General features: G+C 43.5%; 4 protein-coding genes across 5 annotated transcripts in view; 2 read left to right on the plus strand and 2 right to left on the minus strand.

Moving 5' to 3' along the window:
- The first annotated feature begins 219 nt into the window (after window positions 1-219).
- Window positions 220-1,849, plus strand: acot13 (acyl-CoA thioesterase 13). Its single transcript, XM_071901560.2, has 3 exons — window positions 220-358; window positions 547-731; window positions 1,251-1,849. The coding sequence occupies exons 1-3, from the start codon at window positions 275-277 to the stop codon at window positions 1,408-1,410; spliced, it is 429 nt and encodes a 142-aa protein (XP_071757661.1). The 5' UTR covers window positions 220-274; the 3' UTR covers window positions 1,411-1,849.
- Window positions 1,777-5,752, minus strand: c19h6orf62 (chromosome 19 C6orf62 homolog). The gene is made up of 5 exons (XM_071901559.2): window positions 4,180-5,752; window positions 3,823-3,999; window positions 3,614-3,739; window positions 3,313-3,447; window positions 1,777-3,146 (listed from the first exon to the last, which is right to left on the minus strand). The coding sequence occupies exons 1-5, from the start codon at window positions 4,306-4,308 to the stop codon at window positions 3,021-3,023; spliced, it is 693 nt and encodes a 230-aa protein (XP_071757660.1). The 5' UTR covers window positions 4,309-5,752; the 3' UTR covers window positions 1,777-3,020.
- Window positions 5,753-5,905: 153 nt separating this feature from the next.
- Window positions 5,906-10,447, plus strand: gmnn (geminin DNA replication inhibitor). Its single transcript, XM_071901579.2, has 7 exons — window positions 5,906-5,971; window positions 6,449-6,515; window positions 7,570-7,671; window positions 7,851-8,001; window positions 8,184-8,266; window positions 8,860-8,970; window positions 9,685-10,447. The coding sequence occupies exons 2-7, from the start codon at window positions 6,462-6,464 to the stop codon at window positions 9,883-9,885; spliced, it is 702 nt and encodes a 233-aa protein (XP_071757680.2). The 5' UTR covers window positions 5,906-5,971; window positions 6,449-6,461; the 3' UTR covers window positions 9,886-10,447.
- Window positions 10,448-12,274: 1,827 nt separating this feature from the next.
- ripor2 (RHO family interacting cell polarization regulator 2) overlaps window positions 12,275-24,403 on the minus strand; it is a 57,837-nt gene continuing 45,708 nt past the window's right edge. For both annotated transcript variants that reach the window (XM_071901569.2, XM_078290150.1), the window contains exons 8-22: window positions 24,212-24,275; window positions 23,619-23,662; window positions 23,101-23,226; window positions 22,367-22,515; window positions 21,478-21,607; window positions 19,661-20,422; window positions 19,184-19,368; window positions 18,906-19,068; window positions 18,666-18,798; window positions 18,311-18,472; window positions 17,693-17,878; window positions 16,586-16,788; window positions 16,368-16,451; window positions 15,725-15,815; window positions 12,275-15,178 (exon numbers count right to left, since the gene is read on the minus strand). In XM_071901569.2, the coding sequence (XP_071757670.1) occupies window positions 15,078-15,178; window positions 15,725-15,815; window positions 16,368-16,451; window positions 16,586-16,788; window positions 17,693-17,878; window positions 18,311-18,472; window positions 18,666-18,798; window positions 18,906-19,068; window positions 19,184-19,368; window positions 19,661-20,422; window positions 21,478-21,607; window positions 22,367-22,515; window positions 23,101-23,226; window positions 23,619-23,662; window positions 24,212-24,275 (2,583 nt within the window). In that variant the 3' untranslated portion in view covers window positions 12,275-15,077. The remainder of the gene's footprint in view (window positions 15,179-15,724; window positions 15,816-16,367; window positions 16,452-16,585; window positions 16,789-17,692; window positions 17,879-18,310; window positions 18,473-18,665; window positions 18,799-18,905; window positions 19,069-19,183; window positions 19,369-19,660; window positions 20,423-21,477; window positions 21,608-22,366; window positions 22,516-23,100; window positions 23,227-23,618; window positions 23,663-24,211; window positions 24,276-24,403) is intronic.

Raw genomic sequence — 24,403 nt, forward strand, 5'->3', positions numbered from 1 at the left:
TCACCACTAAAACTAAAGTTTTACATCGGCAAAATCGACTACACTGCTAATAAATATGCAATTACTACTTAACGCTATCGCATATTTTCATTACGGTGTCACTGTTAACTTTAAGCCACAATTTAGTCTGAATCAAGTTTACAGATACCTATCTGCCACGGTTAACGTTATCCACCGTAAGTTGTGTCCGGACGGTTTAGGAAACGCAACAATTTCCGCTGAGAAGTAAACACAACTCGCACAAGTTTGACATTGACCGCATTTAGCATTAAACATGGTATCGCTGTCTTTAAATTCGTTAAAACAAATAATGAGAGCAATGGTGGACAGTCCGGGGTTCGACAGAGTCTTGAGCAAGGTAAAGCTACTCATCCTGCGACCTTTTTGACAATTTTTTGACACTCGTATTGTGCCTGAAAGCACATCCAGTGTTGCACTCGTTTGAGTGCATTTAAACACTATATAGCTAAAACCGTGTTTCGCACTGTCAGTCGCCATATATTGAAGTAATGCTTAATAACGGTGTTTAATGTGTGTTTTCCCCAGGTGGACATCGTGTCGGCCAGCCCAGGTAAGGTGGTGTGTGAGCTGACGGTGGAGGAGGAGCACACCAACCGAGGAGGGACGCTGCACGGCGGGCTGACAGCGACGCTGGTCGATGTCATCTCCACCACGGCCATCATGTACAGTGAGCGGGGAGCGCCGGGGGTCAGTGTCGACATGAACATAACGTGAGTGATATATTCAACAGTCAACTCCAAACATGCCCTGATTACATCGAGCTTGCCTATTATTCATATGGGTGCAAGCTTTAGTAGTGATCTCTGTCTACCCAACCATGTAGGGCAAAAATAACTTAGCATGGTAAAATTACAGTAAAATTCAAACAGCAACATTTTAAAGAAATTTGGTGCATATTTGACATATTACAGAGACATTATGTTGTTTTCCAAATCTACCATATTGCACCAACCCTACAAATCATTTTTTTATATATATTTCATCTTTGCAGATTTGTCAGTGGCTGTGTTTAAAAAGGTTACAAGAGTGAATTAGCTACAGAAAATAGTCAGTGTCCTGTCCTGGAAATTTTCAAATTCCAGAAGTTTTGCAGGATTTTCATGACCATGGGAACCCTGAGGATATGTATGCATGTCTGTGTGTGTGACCTTGAGCCTCAGTGTCTTAATCCAGTCAGATTGAACAGTAACCTCATTAACTATGACTGGAAAATTCTGCTTCTCTCACAGGTACATGAATGCTGCCAAGATCGGAGAGGACGTACTGATCACTGCCCAGGTTCTGAAGCAAGGACGGACCTTGGCGTTTGCTACCGTAGACCTCACCAGCAAGGCCACAGGGAAAGTCATTGCACAAGGAAGGCACACAAAGCACCTTGGCAGCAGCTAAACGGCCCTCACTCTGTGCCTGTCTGTAAATCACAATATCATGTCATAGTACTGTCAAAACAGGAATATCTATTGAATGAAGATGTAAACTAATGCCTGTAAAGATGATTGTAAATATTTTTGTGCAGAACCACTGATTCACTGTGTGGCAAATAGTTTTCAGTGGAAGCCATAACTCCATAGCTGTTGCTTAATGACTTGTGATTCTCTACCGATGTGCATTGTTATTGAGGACATAGTTACATATTTGTAGTTTCTAAGGTTTCTACCGGCTACATGGCACCCACAGTCAAGCCTGACCAAACTATCAATGGCTCTGGTTCATGTACATGCAATAAAACAAAGGACAAGGGATCTGCTTTCAAAATTTGCACTGTATTGGGATATGTTCAGCAGTATTGATTTGAGAATCATTAACAGAATAAACCCAGAAGAAAAGTGACCCGCCTTAAACCCTTTCAACTGAACACATTGAATCAACAAGGAGCAAAATTATATGCATTATGCGCTTCATATTCCTTGAAAAGCGAGCTTGCAAAACCCAATTTTAACTTGATGAGCATGGCAGCAAATTATCCTATTTTTAGTCTGTCAAATTAAACATAAATCAGTTACTTTTCAACAACTTTTTGTTAGGTATGTTAAGTTTAAACATTAGTCTGTCACCATTTCAATTTCCCACCAACCCACACCCCAAATAAAACAAAACATAAAACATCAGATTTCAGTAGCTTGAATGAATAGTGCATGAACAGCTTGCATGGTGACAATAACCTTCAGCATCTAACCAACATGTCTCAACTTTGTTTAAATCACACCTTTCAAGTCACTCTGAGATTTTAGCAAAGGTCTGCCTAGCGTGTTTCAGAGGAAAGCAAATGACACCCAACAATTTAAAAAAAAGTCCAGCAAAAAAACCTAAGGCGGTTTGTAAGGAGAAGAAAGAAGCAATACCTACACCAAATGATTTTTTTTTTGACAAATATTGTTCATCTTATCTTTGCTTATACAGGAGTTTTAACACCTATTCGCACCTGTCCTTTGTCAAAAGATTGTGTAAAGTTGTTCTAGAAATCCCCCTTGTATCTTTTAACCCCCTTGACATTACAAACAAGCTTTAACAATCCTTTCTTATGACAACAAGGATATCAAACATGTCCATCTGAGGACCACCGTGAAGACCTGTGTATTGTTTGTTCCTGTTTTGATGCAACATAAAGAGTTCCTTCAATGACCGGTGCCGTTGACAGTGCGGCTCCAAGAGAACAACCAACCACTCAAAATCAATGTTCGTGCAGGTTCAAATAAACAAAAACGGATGAGCAAGTAGGAGGGAATGAAGAGGGAGAAAAGGAACAAAAAGGGGGGAACCAATCCAAAAATGGTAGAAAGAAGAGGAGGAACGTTGGGGGTGAGAGCAAAAAAAGGATGGGAACTGAATCAGCTTCAGGTCAGGGAGGGAAAAACGAACAAAAAAGGAGAGATCCAAGCACAAGTTCAATGCTATTAAATGGAAGCCGGTGGAGATGAATAGATCGACTTGCTTCGGTAGGCTTAGGTAGGAGGGTGGGGAAGGGGTTTTCCCTATGTGGCTGGGTGGAGAAGGAAGCCTTAATCAGGCATGTATGGGCGGAGGTGATCCTCGATGTCTCCCACACCCCAGCAGGTCAGCTGGTCCTGGGGCAAGTACAGGCAAAGGCTGCACAACTTGAAAACTGTGGCCTTGGTTTTAGGAGTCTGCAAGACAGACAGACAGAAGATGTTGGTTCAAATCAGGCTGAAGATTAAGCTTTGTTGTTTTTAGATCTCAGATATGGTTACTTATCAAGCTTAAGCAGGTGACAGTGCAACCTCTGACAACTTTTCACATCCATAACTATATATTTTCAGTGGACGGACTAACCTGTAAGTGCTGTCTATCCATAAAGAGAAATACAGACTGAGTTGGGTTGTTCATGACCATTCCAGCCTTGTCCTTACGGCCCACAGCGTGCAAGAACTGCTTCTCATAGTCTCCATGATGAAATTCAAACTTGGCCTGTAAATCAGAGGTTTGAATCATAAGCTAAGAAGTCTAATATGTTACATCCAGATACACAAATGCAAGGAGGAAGATGTAACATCATTTATATTGCACAATCAAAACTACAGCAGGGTTCAATCATTTACACCCCGAGTAATGTGACAAGGTGCCATGTTCTAACCTGAACAGGCCTAAAGGGTTCGTCATCAGCCCCCTTCCATCTGGAGAACAGCAGACAGACAATCTTCTCGATATCGTTGCGCGGCCAAAGGATGAAGTCCATCTCCTGTGTGCAACCTATCACATCCTGGGAGAAAAAAACAATGTTTAAAAACACATAGGATAACATCTTCTGCAAACTCTGCCTCCCCAAACGGTTTACTGACTTACCCTGCGCATTGACTGGTATCGGGGGGCGTGCAACTGCACAACATCTTTTTGCAGGAGTTCAATGGAACTCTCAAGAGAGTAGCTGGAATCCCGCACACCTCGGAGGATGTTTTCTTCATAGTTGTTGGTCATCACTGGCACCACTTCAGCTACCTCAAAAAGTGCAGACTTCTTTTTCTGCAAGGGGGGAAAAAAAACACAGACAAATATTCAAGTCATCATTTTGACTGGGTCATGTCATGAGGGACATTTGGATATGACATCAAAATGTGTCCTCAGGAAACACTGCAGAAACATTTGTGATGTGTGGGACGTTTAAGATTGTGTCATCTGTATTCTTCCATTATGTGGACAAACCTTTTCTTTGAATACAAAGGCTATATAAATCTTGAAGTCAAACTGATCAGCCAAAGATTCCCTTTTCTTCCGAAGCTGAGCTCGAAGTCGATTCCTTGTTTGATTTCTTCGTGAAGTTGGGTCCCCCATGGTTAGATTTTGATAGTAGTGTCTTCTCGTGTACAGAATATTTGACTATACTCTCTACTTTTGTCTAAATATCTTTGATAGAGATGGAGCTAGCTACCCTTTGCAGAAACAATGCATCAAACAATTCTACACTAGCTCTTTGAAATATCCATTAACTACCAACTGAAAAGGTCAACAAATCAAAAACGAAGCTAAGTCATTTTTACTTTTTGTAAAAGGACAATGTGGAGGAGGGAAAATATTACCAAGATAAGACTACATCTCCTTATTCCTTACTCAGAAATTCACGTTTAAGACATAACTTTTCAATGAGAGCCAAATGAGCTTCTATTCAACAAGTCATCGGCACGGGGTTACAACTGAGATTTAAATTAAAGAGCAACTCAAATTAGATGCACTCTTTCTTGGTAAATGTTACTGACATCAACAGAAACGGTTGCTACTGTCAAAACCCATACCGATAATATATCTTGCTAGTGAAATTGAAGACTACACAAACTAGCAAGCAGACAAATATTCTATTATTGGGGTCATTTCAAAGTCCCTCATCCATGGCTGTCGTTTTGTGTTTATTTCTCTGTAGAGACTGCGTTATGTACGTGTTACAGACGGATTGGGGGTACAGACAAACATGGCAGGTAAATGCAGATGCCAAGAGATATTGGCACCGGGTAACATCGAAGACTACTACAAAAGTAACTTGACATTTCTTTGATTTTTACTGCCATTCATTTGGCCCACGGCCTGCGGTGCTGCCACTGTCGATAGTCATGATGACGGCGTATTTTTAGCACACTAGCTAAGATGAGCTAGCAAGCTAATCTAGGCAATCACTTCAACACTAACTAGTAGTGAACCAACTAAATAGCTACATCTTATCTTTTAACTGATTGGCGTAACTGAGGCCTATGTGTGGTTGGCTAGCTAGCGTACAGTCATCTTTCCACGCGTTTACATTTTTCGCCTGGTTCGATGTGGCTGCCTGTGCTGTGAGAGTCAAGAGACTTGCAGGGTTGATTGACTAACTGTTTTTGCTTGTTGTCAGCATTTTAGATACAATTCGCCCAAGTCGTGTCTAGTCAACAATCTCGTCGACAAAACCAGCCAGGGAATCAATAACCAACGACGACCGTTGTATAGCGAAAGTAAACAAAAAAATATTTTTTTCACGTCTGAAGTTTCGAGGTGTTCGCTGCGCTTGTTTTCGTGCTTCTCTTCTTTTCTTCAGTCGTCACAACCTCCAACTCGCCCTGCTGCATGCCATGTCAAGATAAATCGACAATCCAGCTGAAATCCTCCGTTCTATCAGTCGACATGTGGCGTGGGGTGTCTCCTGGCGGGCCCATATTTCACAGCGTGTCGTCGAACGTTTTTTTGTTTTGTTTCTTGAAGTCTTTCGAACAGCTAATAATGGCACAAGCTCGTCGTTGAACAACCTTCCCAAAATGGCTGCACACTCAACTACAAAGATGTGACGTATGTAGACACGTGACCACATGGAAAAACAACAGCAACAAACACCCTCGTGAGGAAAAAAAATCTTCCCTGTGAGTGGAGGCTTTACCACGTGAGCAAATGGGCGTATTTAAGCCCCTGGCGCGAGTTCCAGAGAAAGGAGAAAAGGCAAAGGCAGCTGCTTCGAGGTGAACGGATTACCTGAATAGTAAGACGGTTTAACATTTTAGTTTGTAATGTCTTCATTCTGTTTACTGTACATAACATTCGTAGGCAGTTGGGGCTACTTAAAACCAGCTGGCGCTCGTTTTCTGGTCTGATGCCTTATCTTCCTAGCTAACTATTGCTAACGTTGGCTAATGTTAGCGTTAACCATCGGCGGCAACTAACTTTAGCTAGCTCAGTTTGCCATTCGCACCGCAACTTCCCATACAGAAGTGGCCTCCCGACTCAAATTTCGTTTTGCTAATGTGTCTGTCTTTCGTTCGAATAGTGCAAATGTTACGGGTCTGTCTCTAATCTAAATTACATGACAGATTGAGTTTTCGTAAACCACTTAACGTAGAAGAAATGGGACTTGTTCTGATGTTACCCAAGTTAACCTGGCTTTGGCGGCTTTTCTCAAATGTGTCTCCCAACAAAGCATCCTTTTTCATTTAATGTGGACGTATTTGTTTGCCCACAGGTCTTTTGAAGAAATGAGTTCCAGTAGAGCACTAAAACACGGGGAGAGGTCCTCTGAGAATATTAAGGTAAGTCTTATTTAGTCCTCGGTAACAAATATCTTGGCCTCCATTGAGGTTTGCTCATTTTTAAAAAAAAAAGAAAAAAAAAAAAGCTTATTGCATGAATACAACCTTACTTGGTTGTCAATTGAATAATTTAAGGCAACTTCCAACAAGCAGTTTGTCATTTTGGAAAAAAGTAATGCTCTCTGAAAGTGAAGCTAGCTTGAAACCATATCTTCTTATCACATAACGTGACAAGAAAAATTACAGTGCCTCACTGATTAGTTAATGGTATATTGCACATCAGGCATAGCATGTGGCCTGCTTGGCTCCTGCAGTAAATTAAGAACTAAATCAATGAAATATTATACTGTTTGAGAATTTCTATATCACTTTACTTCAAATTGGCTTTCAGACATTGATTGTCTAATCGTTTTCTCCCTACACCTCTAGCATTGAAACATCCCCTTTGTAGCGATCAGATGCACACTGTCACTGTGTTGTGGGGCCAGGGCCAAACATTAACTAACCTAACTTGATAGGTGTCCGTAATGAGCCTTGTGGAGAGCACTTTCCCAGGCTATTGTCAAAGAATGTGGGCGGTAAGATAACAGCCCGGGCCCGGTATGGCCATACATTGTGGGAATCTAACACAGCCAGGGATTCCTGATTGAGATGCTGCTGGCCCAGCCCCTTTCCCACGCCTGTGGACCAGTTGGACGCGGCAGCGTTGCTCAGCCACTTCACTTATTCACTCTCCCAGGGTGATAGTGTAACTAGAGTAAAGCCTACAAAATGACACTAAGCCCACGTGAATAGAGCAAGGCTATGAAAGTGAGCACAGAGGTCATGTTAGTTTATTTCCCTGTTGGTTTCCCATGAGACTGAATCTTAAGAGTTTCTCCAGACCCAGCTAGGGAGGGGCATGTGCCACTGCTTGTGTTTTGGCAAGATCTTTCCTTCTGTTTTGTTTACCATGCCCACTACAAGCATGTGTAATCTATTACTTTCCTGTAAGTGGAAATGCAGTATAGATGTGCAGAACATTTTAACTTAAGTTTTCAATGATGTCTTGCAGAGCTTTTTCACACCCTCTAACAAGGTGATGGGACCCACCAGGAAAAGCCTGCAGGTCCTCCAACCCTCAGCTGTCAACAAGGACTTGGGGAGGTCAGCCCAGGTACGCAGTGGCTTGTAACTGGAAGTCATTTGATGAATTTGGGTTTCCATTCTGTTCAAAACAAGTTTGCATTAGATCAAATCTTTGAAGTGAAATGACTCCTACCACAGAACAAGAAATCTATAGCTACCTTGTGTTTTTCCCAAAACTATGACTATAACCGAGTGTTTTTTCCTCAGGCAGGGAAAGTCATCCCCAAACGGAAACAGTGGAGCACAGAACAAGTGAGAGGCTCAAAGAGGGTGAAGGCAGAAGTCAAATCCACGCAAACAGAAACCCAGTGTCTGTCAGATGGCATCTCCAATGAGGCATATGAGCTTATGGTGAAAGGTAGGTGTAGTTTTGCATGAATTTCCCTGCCCCGTGTCATTCAGTGAGTGTTGACAAATGCATTACTGACGACTAGGTCCCTAGTAATTATGGCACCAGCCCATAGTCCCCCAAAGCTATTACAAAGTCTCAAGCTTACCTAAACCTTTTGCTCAGTAACTGAAATCTTGCTGCTGTTGTAGAAACCCCACCTTCCACCTACTGGAAAGAGGTGGCCGAGGAGCGACGGAATGCCCTGTACAATGTTCTCCAGGAGAATGAGAAGGTGAGTTAATCACTGAGAGATTACTAATGTTTAGCCATCAGTTGAGCAGTTCCCACGCTCCCAGTCCTTGGCTCTGTCCCAGCTGGCACTGAATATTACTTGAGCTCAAGTTTCAATTCAGTCATTTCTGACTATTTTTAAGTAACTATGTCCTAAAATCGATCTTAGCAGAAAATCATTGTATTTAGCCATGCTATTGTGCCAATCCTGTTCATGAATAAAACTTGATATTACTGTGGATTTTTTTTTTTTTTTTTTTTTTTTTCTCATAGAATCACAGCTGCTTCCAAATCAGATTTGGAAGTTACTGCTCTTTTGTTCTAACAAGAACCTTTTTTTTTTTTTTTTTTTTTTTTTTTTGCCAACTACACTATTAAATCTTTGAAAACAGGTGCTTCAGTCATTGAGTGGTATATTTGTTTGCAAGATGGCATAATTTTGGAGCAGGTTACATTTAATTGGCAACTGCCAAATCTTGGTTCAGTTTGCCCATTGCACCATGACCATGTGCTTTTTGTGTACATATCTTTGCCTTTTATGATCTTAGTGTCTGTACCCACAACACTAATCATGCTGTCCTTCTCTCTTAACAGTTGCACAAAGATATTGAGGCCAAGGATGAGCAGATAACGCAGCTTAAGAGTGAGAATGAGGAGCTGCAAGAGTTGGCACAACACGTACAGTACATGGCTGATATGATTGAGGTGGGCACATATGTGTTACTAGTCCATTGTATACAGTCACCATGGTATGCAGCGCATTATTGTCATGGTGGCATCTGTCTGTAGACACATTCTTATTAACACTAACTCAAACAAAACATGATAGAAAATTCATACTGGCAGGTATCTAGTACAGAATGGATGAGAGGGTCTCCAGAACAAAGATGAGAACCATAGTACTGCTGGTTTTCTAAACTACCAGGTAGTTAATTGCATTCACCTGTCATCCCAGGTGTAAATCAAAACCTGATTAGATGGTTAAAATGAAAACTGGCAGCGCACCTCATTGCAGAAAATTGCATATTGAGTACAACTGATTTTTATTTTTTCCCCTCTATTAAGCTTCTAGAACTCCTTACTGCTTTAGGATATGGAGTTCATGTTGCCACCCATGTATGTGGGGGGTAAAGTGACAAATAAAACAAATGCAAATTAATGCATTAATTGACTTGATGACCTTGTTAAAACAGGCACTGTCCCGCTGTAATTACCATGATGCATGTCAGTGCTCAGTCATATTTATATAAAAAAAAAAAAAAAAATTTTTCTTAAGTGAGGGATGAGGCTTCATTTGCATCTTTAAATTGGTTGTGAGTAATTGTCTGTGGGGAGTGAGCCCATGAGAGTTAAATCTCAAATACACTTGAGTGACACATTTCGGTACTTGCTGTAGATTTATGTGTTGTGTGTTTTCAGAGGCTGACGGGGAAGAGCCCAGACAATCTGGAGGAGCTGAGGGAGATTGCCCTTGACGTGGAGGAGGAAGACGAGCTGGAGGAGGACTGTGAAGCTGCGGGTCAGAATGAGGAAGATGAGATTGACTATTCCAGTCAGAGTGATACAGAGGAGGAAGATTCTCCGACTGAAGAAGCCGGACCTTCAGGAGAGCAGGATTAACTGCCAGAACTCTTGTGTCATGGGACTTTGGCCTACAGGCGCTGGGCAGCAGGTTTTAGCCAGAATGTACTCTGGCAGTGATGGGTGGGCATCCACCTTTTTACAAACTGGCATTTCTGCTTTTCAAAGCACATTCTAGGATATTTTTTTGTTTTATGTTTTCCCCTCTGCACCTTCAAGGACCATTTTGAACACAACATTTTTGGCCTTTTGAACAAACTGGCGTTTCCTCACGGCCAATTGTAGGATTTTGAGTATTTATTGTAAAGTTGGATTCTTGACAGGGTCTGAGTCTGTCAGGGGCGATTTGTTGATCCCACTGTAACGTCATCTATTTTGCTCAAATTTTATTCTTTTACAGCTGATGTTTTAGCTGTCACAATACTGTCAAGTTCGTTGTCAAGTGGAAAGGTGTTCATTGACTAAAATGGCCAACAGTGAGGCAATCTTGGTGTAACAGTGCTGTATTTGGTTTCCAACTGGGCCTATAGCACGTCCTGTTAAGTGTTTACAAACAAAATGTGGCTGGTGTGCAGTTTTATTGCACAATTGTGTACATATGCCATAAATGTAATGTAAAATAAACACTTTTTAAAAAAAAAAAATGCAACTTGCAGTTTATTTTTTTGAATTTAATGAAGTGGTTTGGAGGCATTTCACTTTAAAATTGGCTATATGAACTATTCAGGTGAACTTCAGTCTTGTTTCCTGGGACTGATTGGCTGCGGTGGCCAGAAGCCCAGCATGCAGAGCAGTTCCAATGCATAGTTTTTGGGCCAGCTGAACCAATCCTCTGCCTCCAGCACCTCCAAGCTCTTCCTGAGGCGGTCTGATTCCATCAGAGTGCAGATGATGGATACGTTTTTGAAACAGGATGTCGAGCAGGTAGCAGCTCCACAGCTTTGCTTCAGTGGACAGGGCCATCTGGTGCAATCTGCTCCTGTTACACAATAGAACAATTAGAAAAGGAGCATGCGCTTGTGTATTACTATGCTTTGGGACTTTGGCTGCCATTTGATTGGAGGATTTCTTTTGAATAAAACTTGATATTTTGTGTTCTTATGGGTTAGTGTCTGTGTTTCTATCCCATCATTTTAAGATGGGAGTTTACCTGCAGGATAGTGTAGAGGCCTAGAGAGTGTGCTTGGATTTGATTGCTTAAGTGGATGTAACAGATCCCAGTCAGTCCCTCCAGGATGACTATCCTCTGATCATCTGTCAGCGCCGGAGATCTCAGCATGTCCACAATAGTGGGCATGAAACTGGCCGCCAATGTCCCGCCACCTGGAGGAAAGACTTGAACCAAATATGTCCAATGCGCTCCAACCAAGTTTAAAACAAAGGATTTGATGCTTGACAGTAGAGAACAATATAACAAAGCTCTTTTGCCTGGACACTTATACCCTACTAATGTCATACTTAGTAGCTCACAGTGTGCGTTTGTATGTATGCTTGTATAACTTTCTTTCTCCTCTGAACTTATGTGAAAGCGCAAAATAGGTGAAAGTAACCCTTATTCCATATTTTTTTCCCATGAGATCAAGAGGGTATTGAGCACAAAGAAAGCTACTTTATCATATAAAGTAATGCCAAATGTATAATTTCATTAATGTTATTCCTCAGTCCTGATATCACACCTCTACCCTTACAAACATATAGGTTAGCGTTATTTCATCTATCTTGCATCACCTGAGTATGCCAGAAGCCCAATGTGTCCAACTGCCTCCACCCGTTGAGCCAAAGGCAGGTCTGTTTTCAGTATCTCCTGCCCAGCTAGCTCAATCTTCTTCTTGTGAAGGTTCTTGCTGTCCACCGGCTGCTCTGAACGGGGAGACGGGTTGTGCTTGATGTGGCTGTTATAAAACAGCACCATTCGTTGAATCATGGCAGACCTTTTCATTTCTACAGCAATTTTTCAAAGCTGTATGGTTTTGAATATTGTAGATGTGAGTCTAGGACTTGTGACTGTTCTGTGATGTAATCTCTGATGCTTGTTTAGCCATTGCTTGCCAAACCTGTTCAAGATTAACAATCTTGAATTTCGTGTTTCTTGATTGAAACACAAAAAGGGATGTCGATGCTAAGTTCCCTTTGGGAAACTAGACCGTGGTCAACCATGGTAAGCTTTAATCATTTGCTTTAATAAATCCTGCAAAAAATATTAGTTATGAAGGTAGTTATGAAGTTGCTTTTTGAGAAGAACTTCTTCTTGAGACGAAGTTGCTTCTTTCTTCAAATTCTAAAGAGACACTGACAAAACCTCAAACATTGGTCTTGACTGACATACTGTGTTTCTGTTTCGAAAATCTGAATGTCAATTTTTAATCAGTCATTCATTAAACCACAAACAAATTATTTTCATAATTATGCAAAAATAAACTTTATTGCAACTTTTGATGAGCAGAGGAAATACTGCTAACCAAGATGGAGAAAAGTAGTATGCAACTAATGCAATCAGTACTGAAGCTATTGACCATAGATGTGCATAAAGTTCAATCCCAAATTTCAGCAATTGTAAGTTATTCTTAAAACCAATGTCTGGCTTCAAAAAGAAGAGGATTTCTAAATAATCAATATGCGCACATTTTGCCAACTTGCACTGTCTGATGATTTGGAATTGAACTGAGCCAACAGATCAACTTGTAACACTGGTCAACAGGTATTTTGTACAAAGAAAGCAGCTCACTCAAAAGATTAACAAAGACATTGGATGAGTGGGTGAAACAGATATCATACCAGAATACTGTAATGCTATTCACATCATGGGAGATGCCAAATAAAAGTAATTGTTACTTAAAATAGAGACCATGTTTTGCACAAGGCTAAACCCCAGCATAGAAAAAAAAAAAAAACTAACTGCCATCTTCAGTTTTTAGTAACAACTTTCACACATTTACAGCTTATACAAAAGAAAAAAATACATATTTCACAAAAATATTACCACTTGTTTTTAATCAATATGGCTTTTGGACTGTGCAGTTAGAACCAAATGTAATGTTACACAAGATTCCAATGTTATTGGGTTTGTTGTATTTTTAAGTTGTGCTTCTAAAGGTAAGTCTGAGTATTCTGGCCAAAATGCAAATATAGTGTTCAGAATACATTCTTCTTTATGGATGAATTCTTATTAAAAGATAATTTTAAAATTCATTTTTTTCCTTTGGTTACAGTGAGTCTCGAGTAATAAAGTAATATTTCTAATATATACTGTCCCATCATGGTTGGGACCTTTTAGGGAAAAGAAATCTATAATACTATTAGCAAATCTTTTATCATAATCTTCTCCAAAATAATCATCCATCTAATATAAACCATTCAAAATAAACTCCAATTCAAGTTAAACATGAGATCATTTGCAAGGTAATAACTTTGAGGCCTTTTTTAAACTATAAACAATATTTCAAATACCAGACCTGATCCAAAATAGAACATAAATATACAGTTCATTTACATAACGCGAGATCATCTGCACTATTACGTGATAAAGTAGAACTCCAAAGAATATTAGAATCACAATGTGTAAATAAACAATAAATAAGGTGAGTGAACAAACTTGATTTTTGCTGTCGTGCACTAGCACCAGACTCAGTAGTACAGTTACAATGGGTAAGGTTGGAATTAGACGCTTACCTTGGGTCGCTTTCCAGTTTTCCCCACATATATTACAGGTTAGGATGCAGGGAAAGAAGGCTGACCCAAGAAGTACCAAGCAGGACACTTCATTCTGCAGCTAGTCATGATAAAAGCTAAATGTCTAATTCTGGTATTAGCTCACGGATCATTAGCCCGAACTGAGGCTACACCTCTACTATGCCCACAGGATCCTCTCTGTACAGTTAAGGAGAAAGTGCATTCTCACCATCATAAACCTAACTCATAGCCCTGGACTGCATCCGTACCTAGAAAGTAATAGGAAAAATACATTTACAAAAGAGTGTATTTGTAGAACCGGCCTGCCTGAGCTTATCAAGGCTCAAATGGTCAAAACTGACTTCATCAAATGCCTTCTCATGTCAGCTGGGTGCAAAAGAACCACATATGTACAGAAAAATTGCACTTGTCAAACTGCAAGTATGAGACAAGTCAACCACTCAGACATAAACTGCTGAGCGAGTGACCTGTGAGTGAACCTTGTTGTGCCGACCTGTTTTACCTCTCCTCATCAGTTTTCCTTCTCCTCCACTGATAGCTGAGGTTAAAATCTAAGACTGTAAACTGATCGTAGAACAGTAACCTCACTTTTAGAACATCTTCTTGGATGCCGTCCCCGACTTATCAATGGTCCTCCATGCCACAAACACACATTTTTCAACCAGAAAGCAGTAAAACTGCCCCGTGAATCCCTGAAACTCAAAATGGAACGTACTAGAAAACAGAACTTAAAAATCCAGTTTGAATACATCCACATACGTTACACCGGCCGTGTAAAATATGCCATATTTACAAGCCCGCAACAGTGCAAAAAATTTCAAAAGCGGCAGAAAACATACTCTAATGCAAAAAACCAACTAAAACATATGATAAACAGTGATTATACAAAGATCATAATTAGGATATCGGGTAACACAACTGACACTGTAACAATCAAGATGAGAATTACTCGCTGAATAATCATAGTGACACAGGTGTTGTGTGTAGTGGCGCATGGCTTTATGATAGTGGTTGTGTGTAGGGTGAAGATGCGTTACTCGGGTTCTTCCAGTTTCCACAGTCTTTGGAGCAGCTTTCAGAGGCTTGGTGTCCAGTCAAATTCAGGCTCTGCAGTTAGACTCACTGTCACCCGTCTGCCTGGCTCAGAAAGCAGGGAGAGGCGGGGGGTGGGGGGAAGGAGTGCGGGAACGTGCTCGGTTGGGGAGTGATGGAGGATTGAGGAGTCGGGGGAAGGTGTGTGTGTGTGTGAGTTGTGTGTCTTTGTGGTTAAGACAATTGTTTGGTGTTAGGCAGTATCAACCGGCGCTGTGATCAAATGTGGTGGTGGCGGTGTGGGGATCTTCAGTCTGTGCGCCCCCCGCGATCAAAGAGGTTAAGATCAATGATCGCATCCTGTAACGACGAGTAGATCAGTGTTAACGATCAGCCGTCAGCAGCCCTGTGAGGTGTGCTGGGTGGGGTGAGGTTAGGATGAGGGACGGTGCTGTCCTCGGTGGATGGGTGGGGATGGTAATCTCGGACGCTCTCGGCGGCACGGTGGCTCAGAAGGCGGTGGTGACGGCGTTGCCTCGCCGCGTGCCCAGTCGGATCATTTCCCCCGGCACGGTGTCCAGCTGCTCGTAGGCCAGCCGCCCCTCCTCGCCTAACACACAAACACAAGAGTTAATCTGAAAATGCTTTAATACGTCTCGACATTTGCCTCTCAGTTTCCCTAAAACGGCTTGCCGGCGTTGCCAGCGCTCCTTAACTGACACCAAGTGGCACGGCTAGCTGCAAGCTGTTTTCTGTGAAGACAAATATCCCACTAGGACTCAAACTGTGATGGTATCCCTTTAAATAATACAATCAAGAATAAAATATACTAGTAGCATATCTTTAACAGCATAAAGTGGAGAGCTATGATGAATGACTGACCAAAACAATGACTCATTCATTAATCAAATCTGAATAAAAGAGAAACTTGAATAAAATACCAGGCAAAGAATTTGTCTAGGTATTATACATGCTTCGATTGTATACAGTTTCTTTTTATATTTTGTGGTGTATATTGTATTGTAAGTATATCGTGGCATCTGTGTATGAAATGCAATTTAAACAAAACTGAACTGATTTTCAGAAGAAGAACAACAGCGGGACATTTCCTAGGCTAAGCTGAGAAACATTTGCTTTCCATGAATCTGTTACTCACCGAATGTGAGCAGGGTTTCTATGGCTACATGGCGTAGCTCCTCATCAGCTGAATCACACAGCGCTACCACGGCCCTGATACTCTCTACTGCCTGCAGAGAGAGAGAGACGGACAGGCAGATGGACAGACAGACAGACAGACGGAGGGCCACAAGGTGAGTAAAGCTCCTTAGAGATGTCAGCTGAGAAAGCATATAAAGAATTTAATAGTCTAATTGTTTGTTTCTTTTGACATGCATGTAATATAACTGTTAAATTACTCAGTGCCAACTCCTTAGGATTCACAGTCCATAACATACAAACCAATCAGATAATATAATCAACAGATAGATTATTTTTGCATCATGCCTGAAAAGTGACTCACAAGGCTGCATGCTGAATTAGTAGTTCTTTCAGAGCGATACTGAACTATAACAAACTAGTGATAAAACATACTTCAGTTGAACAATTCTGTTTGCCTCAGCCTCTGGCCTTCTATCAAAGAGAGTTATCCAACCACTGAGTACAATTTTGTTATAAAAGAGCATGGCTTAGAGAGAAATGTAGCTTCAAGGAACACCACTGGAGACTGTAACCGTTCCAAATCCTATCAGGGTCACAACTGTAGACAGAAGGGCTCAGCTGCTGAGTGTGAGGTCACTGACCTGCAGACAGCTGAGCGCTGAACAGGCAGCTCTCTGGCTCTGAACTCCAGCCTCCGACAGCGCCTGGGTGTAGCACTCCACTGCCTGTAGACACACACACAGTTAACAGTCAAACACGGCTGTGGCGTCTGACCAGACTGGTTGAAATGGGGTTTGCTTCCTTACACACACTGATCTCTCTCAAAAAACCATGACTCCCTTTCTTTAGCACCACTCACCTTTGCCCTGAAGTGGGTGTGCGAGGCTGCGGAGGAGAGGTAGTCGGCTGCTGCCTTGTTGACCTGCGGGTCCTCGGCGGTGAGCAGGGAGGCCAGGGCCTTCAGGGTGCTATTTCTAGGCCACAGGGATGACACACACACCTCCTCCAGCTCCGCTAGACACCGAGGACAATTCCCACTGCTCAGGGCCGCTGCAAACACCTCTGAGAACGAGACAGAGGGACACACACACACACACACCAGTCAGAATCTAAAACATGGACGGGGCAGTCTGTAGAGCAACAAGCTGAGGTGCATGTGCTGTATTCATGACGTGAGCTTGAGGCTAGCTTATGACCTATAACATCCTCTCCTAGCATTGTGATTCCTAGCATTCTCTAGTGTGAATTGTCCAATAACACAGCAATGCCACAAAAACAAGCTTGATCATGTTCCTGCATTTAATATCATCGCTCTAAAACACTATATCTTCTAGACAGAGCCGCCACCAAGATCTTCATTTGTTAACATATTGTCGCTGACAGGTAAAAACCTTGTACATGTATCACCAAAATATAAACTTTTCTGCCTTTTTGACTTTATCCAATGGGGTTTTTGAAAGAGTTTTCTTAGCCCATTGAGGACCATGTAATCCATCCTTCCAACTCAAATAAAAACATGAACATCACCAAAATTGGTGTTACAAGGTTTTCACATGAGAACAGTGATATATGTGTGTCCATGCTTATGTTTGAGCACATAAGTACACAGCTTTCGCACATGGGTAGATGGTTGGAAGGCAGTGGTCTCCAACCATGTGCCATCATGAGCCATGTGTATGCAGGTTTTCATTCCAACCAAACACTACAGCAGCTGATTTCACTGATTTGCACACCTTCAGCCAGATTGAAGGAACTAATCAGTGAAATTTAGCTGCTGTAGTGATTGGTTGGAATGAAAACCTGCGTATAAATGGCTCTGGATGGCACATGGTTGGAAATCAGTGTTGTAAGGAATGGAAGAAAAATTCAGTCAAAACTAGTCAAAACTACTCGCACTTATTAGTTATTAGTTCCGTTTCATGCAGAATTTGTGTGAGCACAGATGATTGTGACTGTAGTTCCTCACCCTCTCTGGCCAGATGCAGCAGGTGCGTCTCCATGTCCTGCACGCCATGCTGCAAGACGTAGCTGTGGAACTGAAACACGGTCAGGACGTCCTGGGACAGCGCAGAGGCAGGAGGACAGGGAGAGAGCGCCGCTGCCGCCACCAAGTCGCTCCTGTCCACCATCTCACCCACTACCACACCAATCACTAGAGGGAAGAGGAGAGAAGAGGTTACTGTGCATACAAATCCTAGCAGGGGAATACCAAACGATGCACATTTTCCCATCTGCTCTGTAAATCTGATACCCAGTGATGCACATTTGCACTCTGGATATATGATCTTTGCACTGGACTGTAAATTTGGCAGTCTGCAAACATCTGTAAATCTGTCTACAACAGAGAGAATTCTTTCTAGCCAATGGGAACTCTGTATTGGCATGATGAAGATGCATCTCCAATATTTTGTATTGGAGATGCACACTATTTTCCCTAGGGGTTCGATAAAGTTCATCTCACCTTATTTGCCGACTGATTTACAAACCAAATTCCACCCCCAGCAGTCATTGAAGGTTTGTATTGAAATTTGAAGTGCAAAAAAAGGCTACTTTGCAGAAAAGATGAGGCAGATCCTGTCCCTACCTGTGTCAGCGGTGTGCGGGTGCCTCTCCTGCAGCGCTGCTGTGTAGCGATGGTTCATGTGTTTGAACACCCGGTCCAGTGTGGTGTGGAAAAGTCCTGCCGACCCGCTGCAGTCTGACCACAGAGTCATCAGCCCTGGGCGCTCTGCCAGCCCTGGGAGAACTGAGAGACAAGGAGACAGAGGACAAACATGAAGATGGTCACAGCAGATAAATAAATATCAATAAAATCATATTCTACACCCCTTGCCATCTCTCCTGGGTACATAACTGCTATTTGACTATTACTGAATTTCGGGTAATATTACATACATATGTAACTAGTGCTAATCTAGTTCTCACGTGTCGGTACCTACCGTCAGCAGCAGATGTGATGGCTCCCAGTCGGTCCATAGTGATCTCTCCTAGCTCTTCTAACAGCTGGGTCTGGCCTGACAGTTTGTGGAGCAAACCTCGACGCTGCCACGCACCCACGCCACTGGTCAACAACTGCCATTACACAAACAAACAAGGAAATTATTGTCTGTCATGTTATCAGTGTATACAAAAAGCCACATTTGAAACATCCTCAGGAGAAAGGTGAGAAGGAGCTGTACCTGGATGAGGTGATCGCAGTATTGCAGGTGGATGACGATAGCCACGTCCAGGTTCTCGTTCCCAGTGGTGAGGGGCAGGGGGCTTCCGGCCACGCTGTTGCCCACCCCGGTGTCCTCCGTCAGGGCTTCGCTCAGGTGGCCCCGGGCCTCTGGATGCTGGCTCCTGAGACACGCACATACCCACAGTCACCACCAAGGGGCAGTAGCAAAACACAGAACAGGACTCTATCATCTCTATGAACTCTATAATAATGTGCCAATATTATTCCCCCGCTCACCCGATCCTGTCTCCGTCCATGTCGAAAAAAGGAGACCTCTGTGGGGGGATGGAGAGGACGGCGTTATCGTCTCCTGTATCCTCGTCGTCGAAGTCGGAGGTGTTGAGGAAGTCGAAGCTCTCCAGGGCGCTCTCCACCGTCAGACTGAGGCTGGACGACCGGCTCCTGTGGCCCGGGAGACGACACTGTGGAAGGGCGGGAGGTGGGAAGGGAGGGAGGGAGCAGGGAAGGTAGGAGGGAGGACAGAAGATTTATAATTCTTCAACCCTACATAAATCATTCTGCCATGGTGCATCCTATGGGGCCTGCATTACTTGTTGCCAGATCTTTTGGCATCTGAATCAGTGCTAAACTCGCAGAATATTTTTAGATTATCTCCCACCTTATGTATTACTTTATCACATTATGGTAATTCGGCATTCGTCTCGGAAAACAGCACCCTGATATCAGACACTCGACCGATGTGGCTCGACTCACCTTGAGCAGGTCCTCCAGGCGCATCACTTCCTGCTCCAGGTCCTGCAGCTCGCGGCAGCGCTGAGTCAGCGCCTCCAGCCTCATCAGGAGGCTCTGGATGGCCTCCTCTAGGCTGCTCTCCAGGAAGGCCCTGCTCCCCTCCCCTGCCCAGCTCAGGCTGCCCCCTCCCCCAGCGGAGCCCCCGCTCTGCGGCACAATTTCCGAAGAAGTCAGCCTCCTCACCAGCTGCCTGGTGAGACTGCCCGCCTCCTCCGTGTCCAGCTCCACGGGCTTCAGCTCGTCAGCGTGGTCCAGGAAAACGTCCTCAGGCGCCACAGTGGAGAGGTGGCTGTCAGAACACAGGGACGGGGCGGCCGAACCGCAGTTGGAGCCAGAATTTCGCTGGGACTCCGTGCGCTCCCATTCCGAGTCTTCCACCGCCTCGGCTTCATCGCTGGCGAGGCTGGCGCTGGCGCCGCTGCCCCTACTTCCTCTGCTACCCGTCTCCCCGTCCTCTTCTTCCTCCTCCTCCTCTTCCTCCTCTTCCTCCACCACATTTTCCTCTGCGATGGAGTCCTCTCTCGTTGGGAGGATTTGAGGCGTTGGGTCTGTTTCCGGGGGTGTGACGGTGATCTCCGGGTTGGACTGGCCCGGGGAGTGGGTGCTGGGGGCGGGGCTGGGGCTGGGCGTGGAGCCGGAGGTGTCGGAGAAGGTGAAGGAGAGACGCTTGCACTCTGCCATGCCGCAGCCGCCGTTCTCAAAGACATCATCTGGTAAGGTGGACTGAGGAGAGAGACAGGGGAGTAAACATGTGCGATAGAATACGATAGACAGAGATAAGAGAGAGAGTCTGAGATCGATGCATTTAGGCCAGGAAAGGAAATGCAAGAGAAAGAATACAAGTGAAGTGAGAGAGAGACGGCAGAGAGAGACATCTACTCTCTAACTCCACTTTTTTCCTCTACGTTCTTATCTCTAATTCTACTCAACCAAGACAGAATTACACTCAAGTCAATCTGAACAGATGAACAACAACAAAACAAACAGGTTAGAGCACTCCATGCAAATCAACAGGAAAGCACAGCCACACATGGCATATTGCAGCCCACAGAGAGGGACTGGACAAACTGAAGTGTGTCCACACCAGCAGAGGGGTGAATCCCCATCATGTAAGTGAAGGAGGGGGGGCACACAGGTTGAAGGAGTCAGGTGAGGAGGGTGGGGGCCACAACACACTCACATAGACCTCCAGACTGGATTTGGGCCTTGGCCGGAGCGCGGCCAGGTCGCCGAACGAGCGACTGCGCCTTAGCTTCTCCAGCAGGGTGTCTCGGAGCACGTGCAGGAAGGAGAGGCGCTGCCGCTCCACGGGATATGGCCGCCACTTCTTTACATAACGCAGGCAAGCAAATAGGACAGGGTGTGGGGTATTCGAGTGAGGGTGGGTGAGGTATAGGAAGAATGGATACATTGGTAAAGTGGGATAGAGTGTGGGTAAGGAATTTTGATGTGGAGATGCAAAGGGGAGGAGGATATTGGAGGGAATGGGTGAGGGTTAGTTTAGGGGCAGCACTGGCGTTGCTCACATACACATGATGCATCAACAGAGAAATGTGTGCAAACTTTGGACCCACGATCAAAGTTTCATATGGTTAGGTGCAGACAATACTGGGGTAAGGGTGCAGGGATTAAGGGGGCATGGGAGAAAGCGTATCAGCCTTTTTTACCTCAACTCTAACTCTAGTTGCTGTGCTCAGAAAGTGCTAAGAACTAATATGAAACCACTGTCCCCCACCATCCCAATGCAGGAAAATGGTGTGTTTGTGTATTGGACTCACAAAGAAGGAGGTGTCCTGGAAGGTGGGGGTCTCCGGTGTGCCCTGGCTGTAGATGGACACCCGTCTCTGGAGTGCCGTGGCCTTGCTCACGTTGCTGGAGGACAGGGTCAGGTCCTCTACATCGAAGGGGCTGGGTGGGGGAAGAGACAGAATGAGAACCTGCTGTAAAAGTGATTTCATTCATCTAATTTTGGTCAATCATGAGTGGAAATGATTTGCTTAGAAAAATGGTATGTATTGTCAGATGTAATGACCATCTTTCCCCAGCAGATGGAGTGAAATCACTAGTCATGCAGGCAGTGGATTGCAACGGACACTGACAGGCAGAGGTTCAGTGACTCGCTGATGGACACATTGACACATTGACACTGACATTACAGGGATCAAAATAGCTACACCCAGCATCACCACCCTGCTACCCAGTGATGATATCATCAATGCTCCAAATAGATAACTGATTAGTACTGGGTGAATATGATGATTAATATGATTGTGGGCATTTCATAATCAGACTACTTTTTGTTACATTTTTCACCAAAACTTTCTTTTAAACACTTTTTACGTATAAAAATCACATTTGCTCACTCCTCTGAAATATGTCAATGAATTACTCAATCTCCAGAGTCACATATTTTTAAATCTCATGGTTAAAATAGGTCACAATATCAATATATGATGTCAGTCTCCCAGAGGTGCATCGATTTATTGCTTCTTCATATTTTTGTATTATCTCTTCATCCATACTGTGCTGTTATTATCCTGCTGACGACACTCCAGTTTCCCCTCAGGGATTAGAAGGTAACTAACTGACAATCTATAACAATAAAACACTAGATGAATAACATGAAAAGCATAAAAAAAAAAGGTAGAATGCTAGTGGTATACTTACAACCAGGTGACCTCCAGGTTGAGTTTGATGGTCCCCAGGTCGTTGACGTCCACTGCCACCACCTGAGGCATGGCGGTGAACAGCTCCTTGGTCTCACAGATCACGCTGCCCACCAGCATGTGAGTGGCCAGGCCCTTCAGCTCCGTCACCTGATTGGACCACAGACACGGTCGATAAAGGTCTTTTTTAGATTCAGGTCTAGAAAAGGATCATTCCAGTTCCTCTGACAGCAATGCACAAGTTAGCCGACTGTTGCAGAGTCGTTTACTTCCACCGCTCAGGATTTCAATTAAGTCATAGCTCTTGATTATAGATAGTAAGTCAGACGGAGTTCAGGGGAGAGTAAATAAGGTCAGGTCAGTGGTGAGGTTTGCACTGGACTCAGAGGTCAGAGGTCAAGTCAGGGCGACATATCTGGACATTATAGCAAGGCCTTTTATAATCAAACAGCACCATCCAGAGGCCAGTCATCTCAATCATACAGCTACCTTGGAAGAAGAATGAGATGAGGACAATGTGGTCTTGATCTAGTGCAGTATATGAATTAAGGCTATGGCATATAATGTAATGAGAATATGAGTGAATTTATGCAATCCGCCCTGATGATGAAAACTCACTGCTCATGTGTTGTACCTTGCCGTTTCTTTTACACTGCAGTTAGAACATAATCTACACAAGGCTCTTGGCACAAAGTTAGGGTGTCCAGGTTTTCCACAGCACAGCAGTGTCAGTACCTTGATGTTGATGAGGTCAGTGATGAGGGGCATGAAGACCATCTCCTCTCCATCCCAACTCTGTCTGGAGTTCACTTCAATCTTCCCCTTCAACTTCCACCGCTGGCGCCCGTACCGCATGAAGATCTGAAGGAGGGAGGAGAGAAACGAGAAGGCAGGGGAGTGAGAGAACAAGAGAAGTGAGTCAGAGACCAGAGAAAGAATAAAAGAAACTTCGATAGCCTTGAGGAAACTCAAGAGGAGTGAAAATGTTTGTATAATGTTGGGCAAGATGGAGTCATTTTGTATCTCGGTCACAATTACAGTCACTTGGAAACCTCAAAATTCCAATTTTGTTTTTTCTTATTTTAATTGAAAATGTTAATTGCTCTTTCGATATATATGTCCTGATGCATGAAACTCATCTGAATTCTGTTGTAAAATTTCACAGATGGATGCCAACCTGAATGTAAAGCTGTTTTAAAGTTCCTGTGAAAGTTTTCCTGATGACACAGTTATAAAAAGGGAAACCAACTCACCTCATACTGGTCTCCAGGACAGAGCCTTGCAAAGCCCGCCAGACCTGGGAGAGAGAGAGAGAGAGAGAGAGGAAACAGATGGAAACATATTCAGAGAGGAAATGGGGCAGAAAGAAGAACCTGATATGATGTGGGTTAAGCACCTTACGCTAGTCATGGCTAATCATTCTGAGTCAAGCAAGCCTGTTAGTGTTTAGCTGTCACTCTAATCCAGAGTGACTTACACTGAGTGACAAGGTAGGGGCGGCTTTTGATGGACATACTGGCTGTGGCAGAGACCAAACCTGTGACTGTTCTGTTACAGGATGGATCTCTATAAACTAATCCATCCCTCCACACAGTGATGATCTCGTAATCAGAGTGTGGACATGCTCTGAATATCCAATATATTAACTGATTAGTACTGGGTGAATATGATGATTAATAAAATGCTGGGTATTTCATCATCAGACTGCTGCTGTTTTCAGTGCCTCTGTTCACCAAAACATTCTTTTAAACATTAGAGAATTGATGCTTTTTCTTTTCAAAAATCTGTGTGTGAATTAGTTTCTCGAGTTATATTTTCCTCTGAACAATTCTCCTTCCAATCTCACCTTTCATTTTGATGTGGAACTCCCCCAGCAGGTTCTCCAGTTCGCTCTCGAACGTGCTCATGTTCTGGACAGGAGAGAGACACAAGCACGGTCAGGTAAACAGCACTTAGTCACACGAGACAAGAGGGACAATAACAATCAAGTCATCGCTACAGACTTTGACGAAGCCAGTCAAAACTCAACCGGAGTGGA

The sequence above is a fragment of the Centroberyx gerrardi genome, chromosome 19, assembly GCF_048128805.1.
Source record: "Centroberyx gerrardi isolate f3 chromosome 19, fCenGer3.hap1.cur.20231027, whole genome shotgun sequence".
Classification (NCBI taxonomy): Eukaryota; Metazoa; Chordata; class Actinopteri; order Beryciformes; family Berycidae; genus Centroberyx; species Centroberyx gerrardi.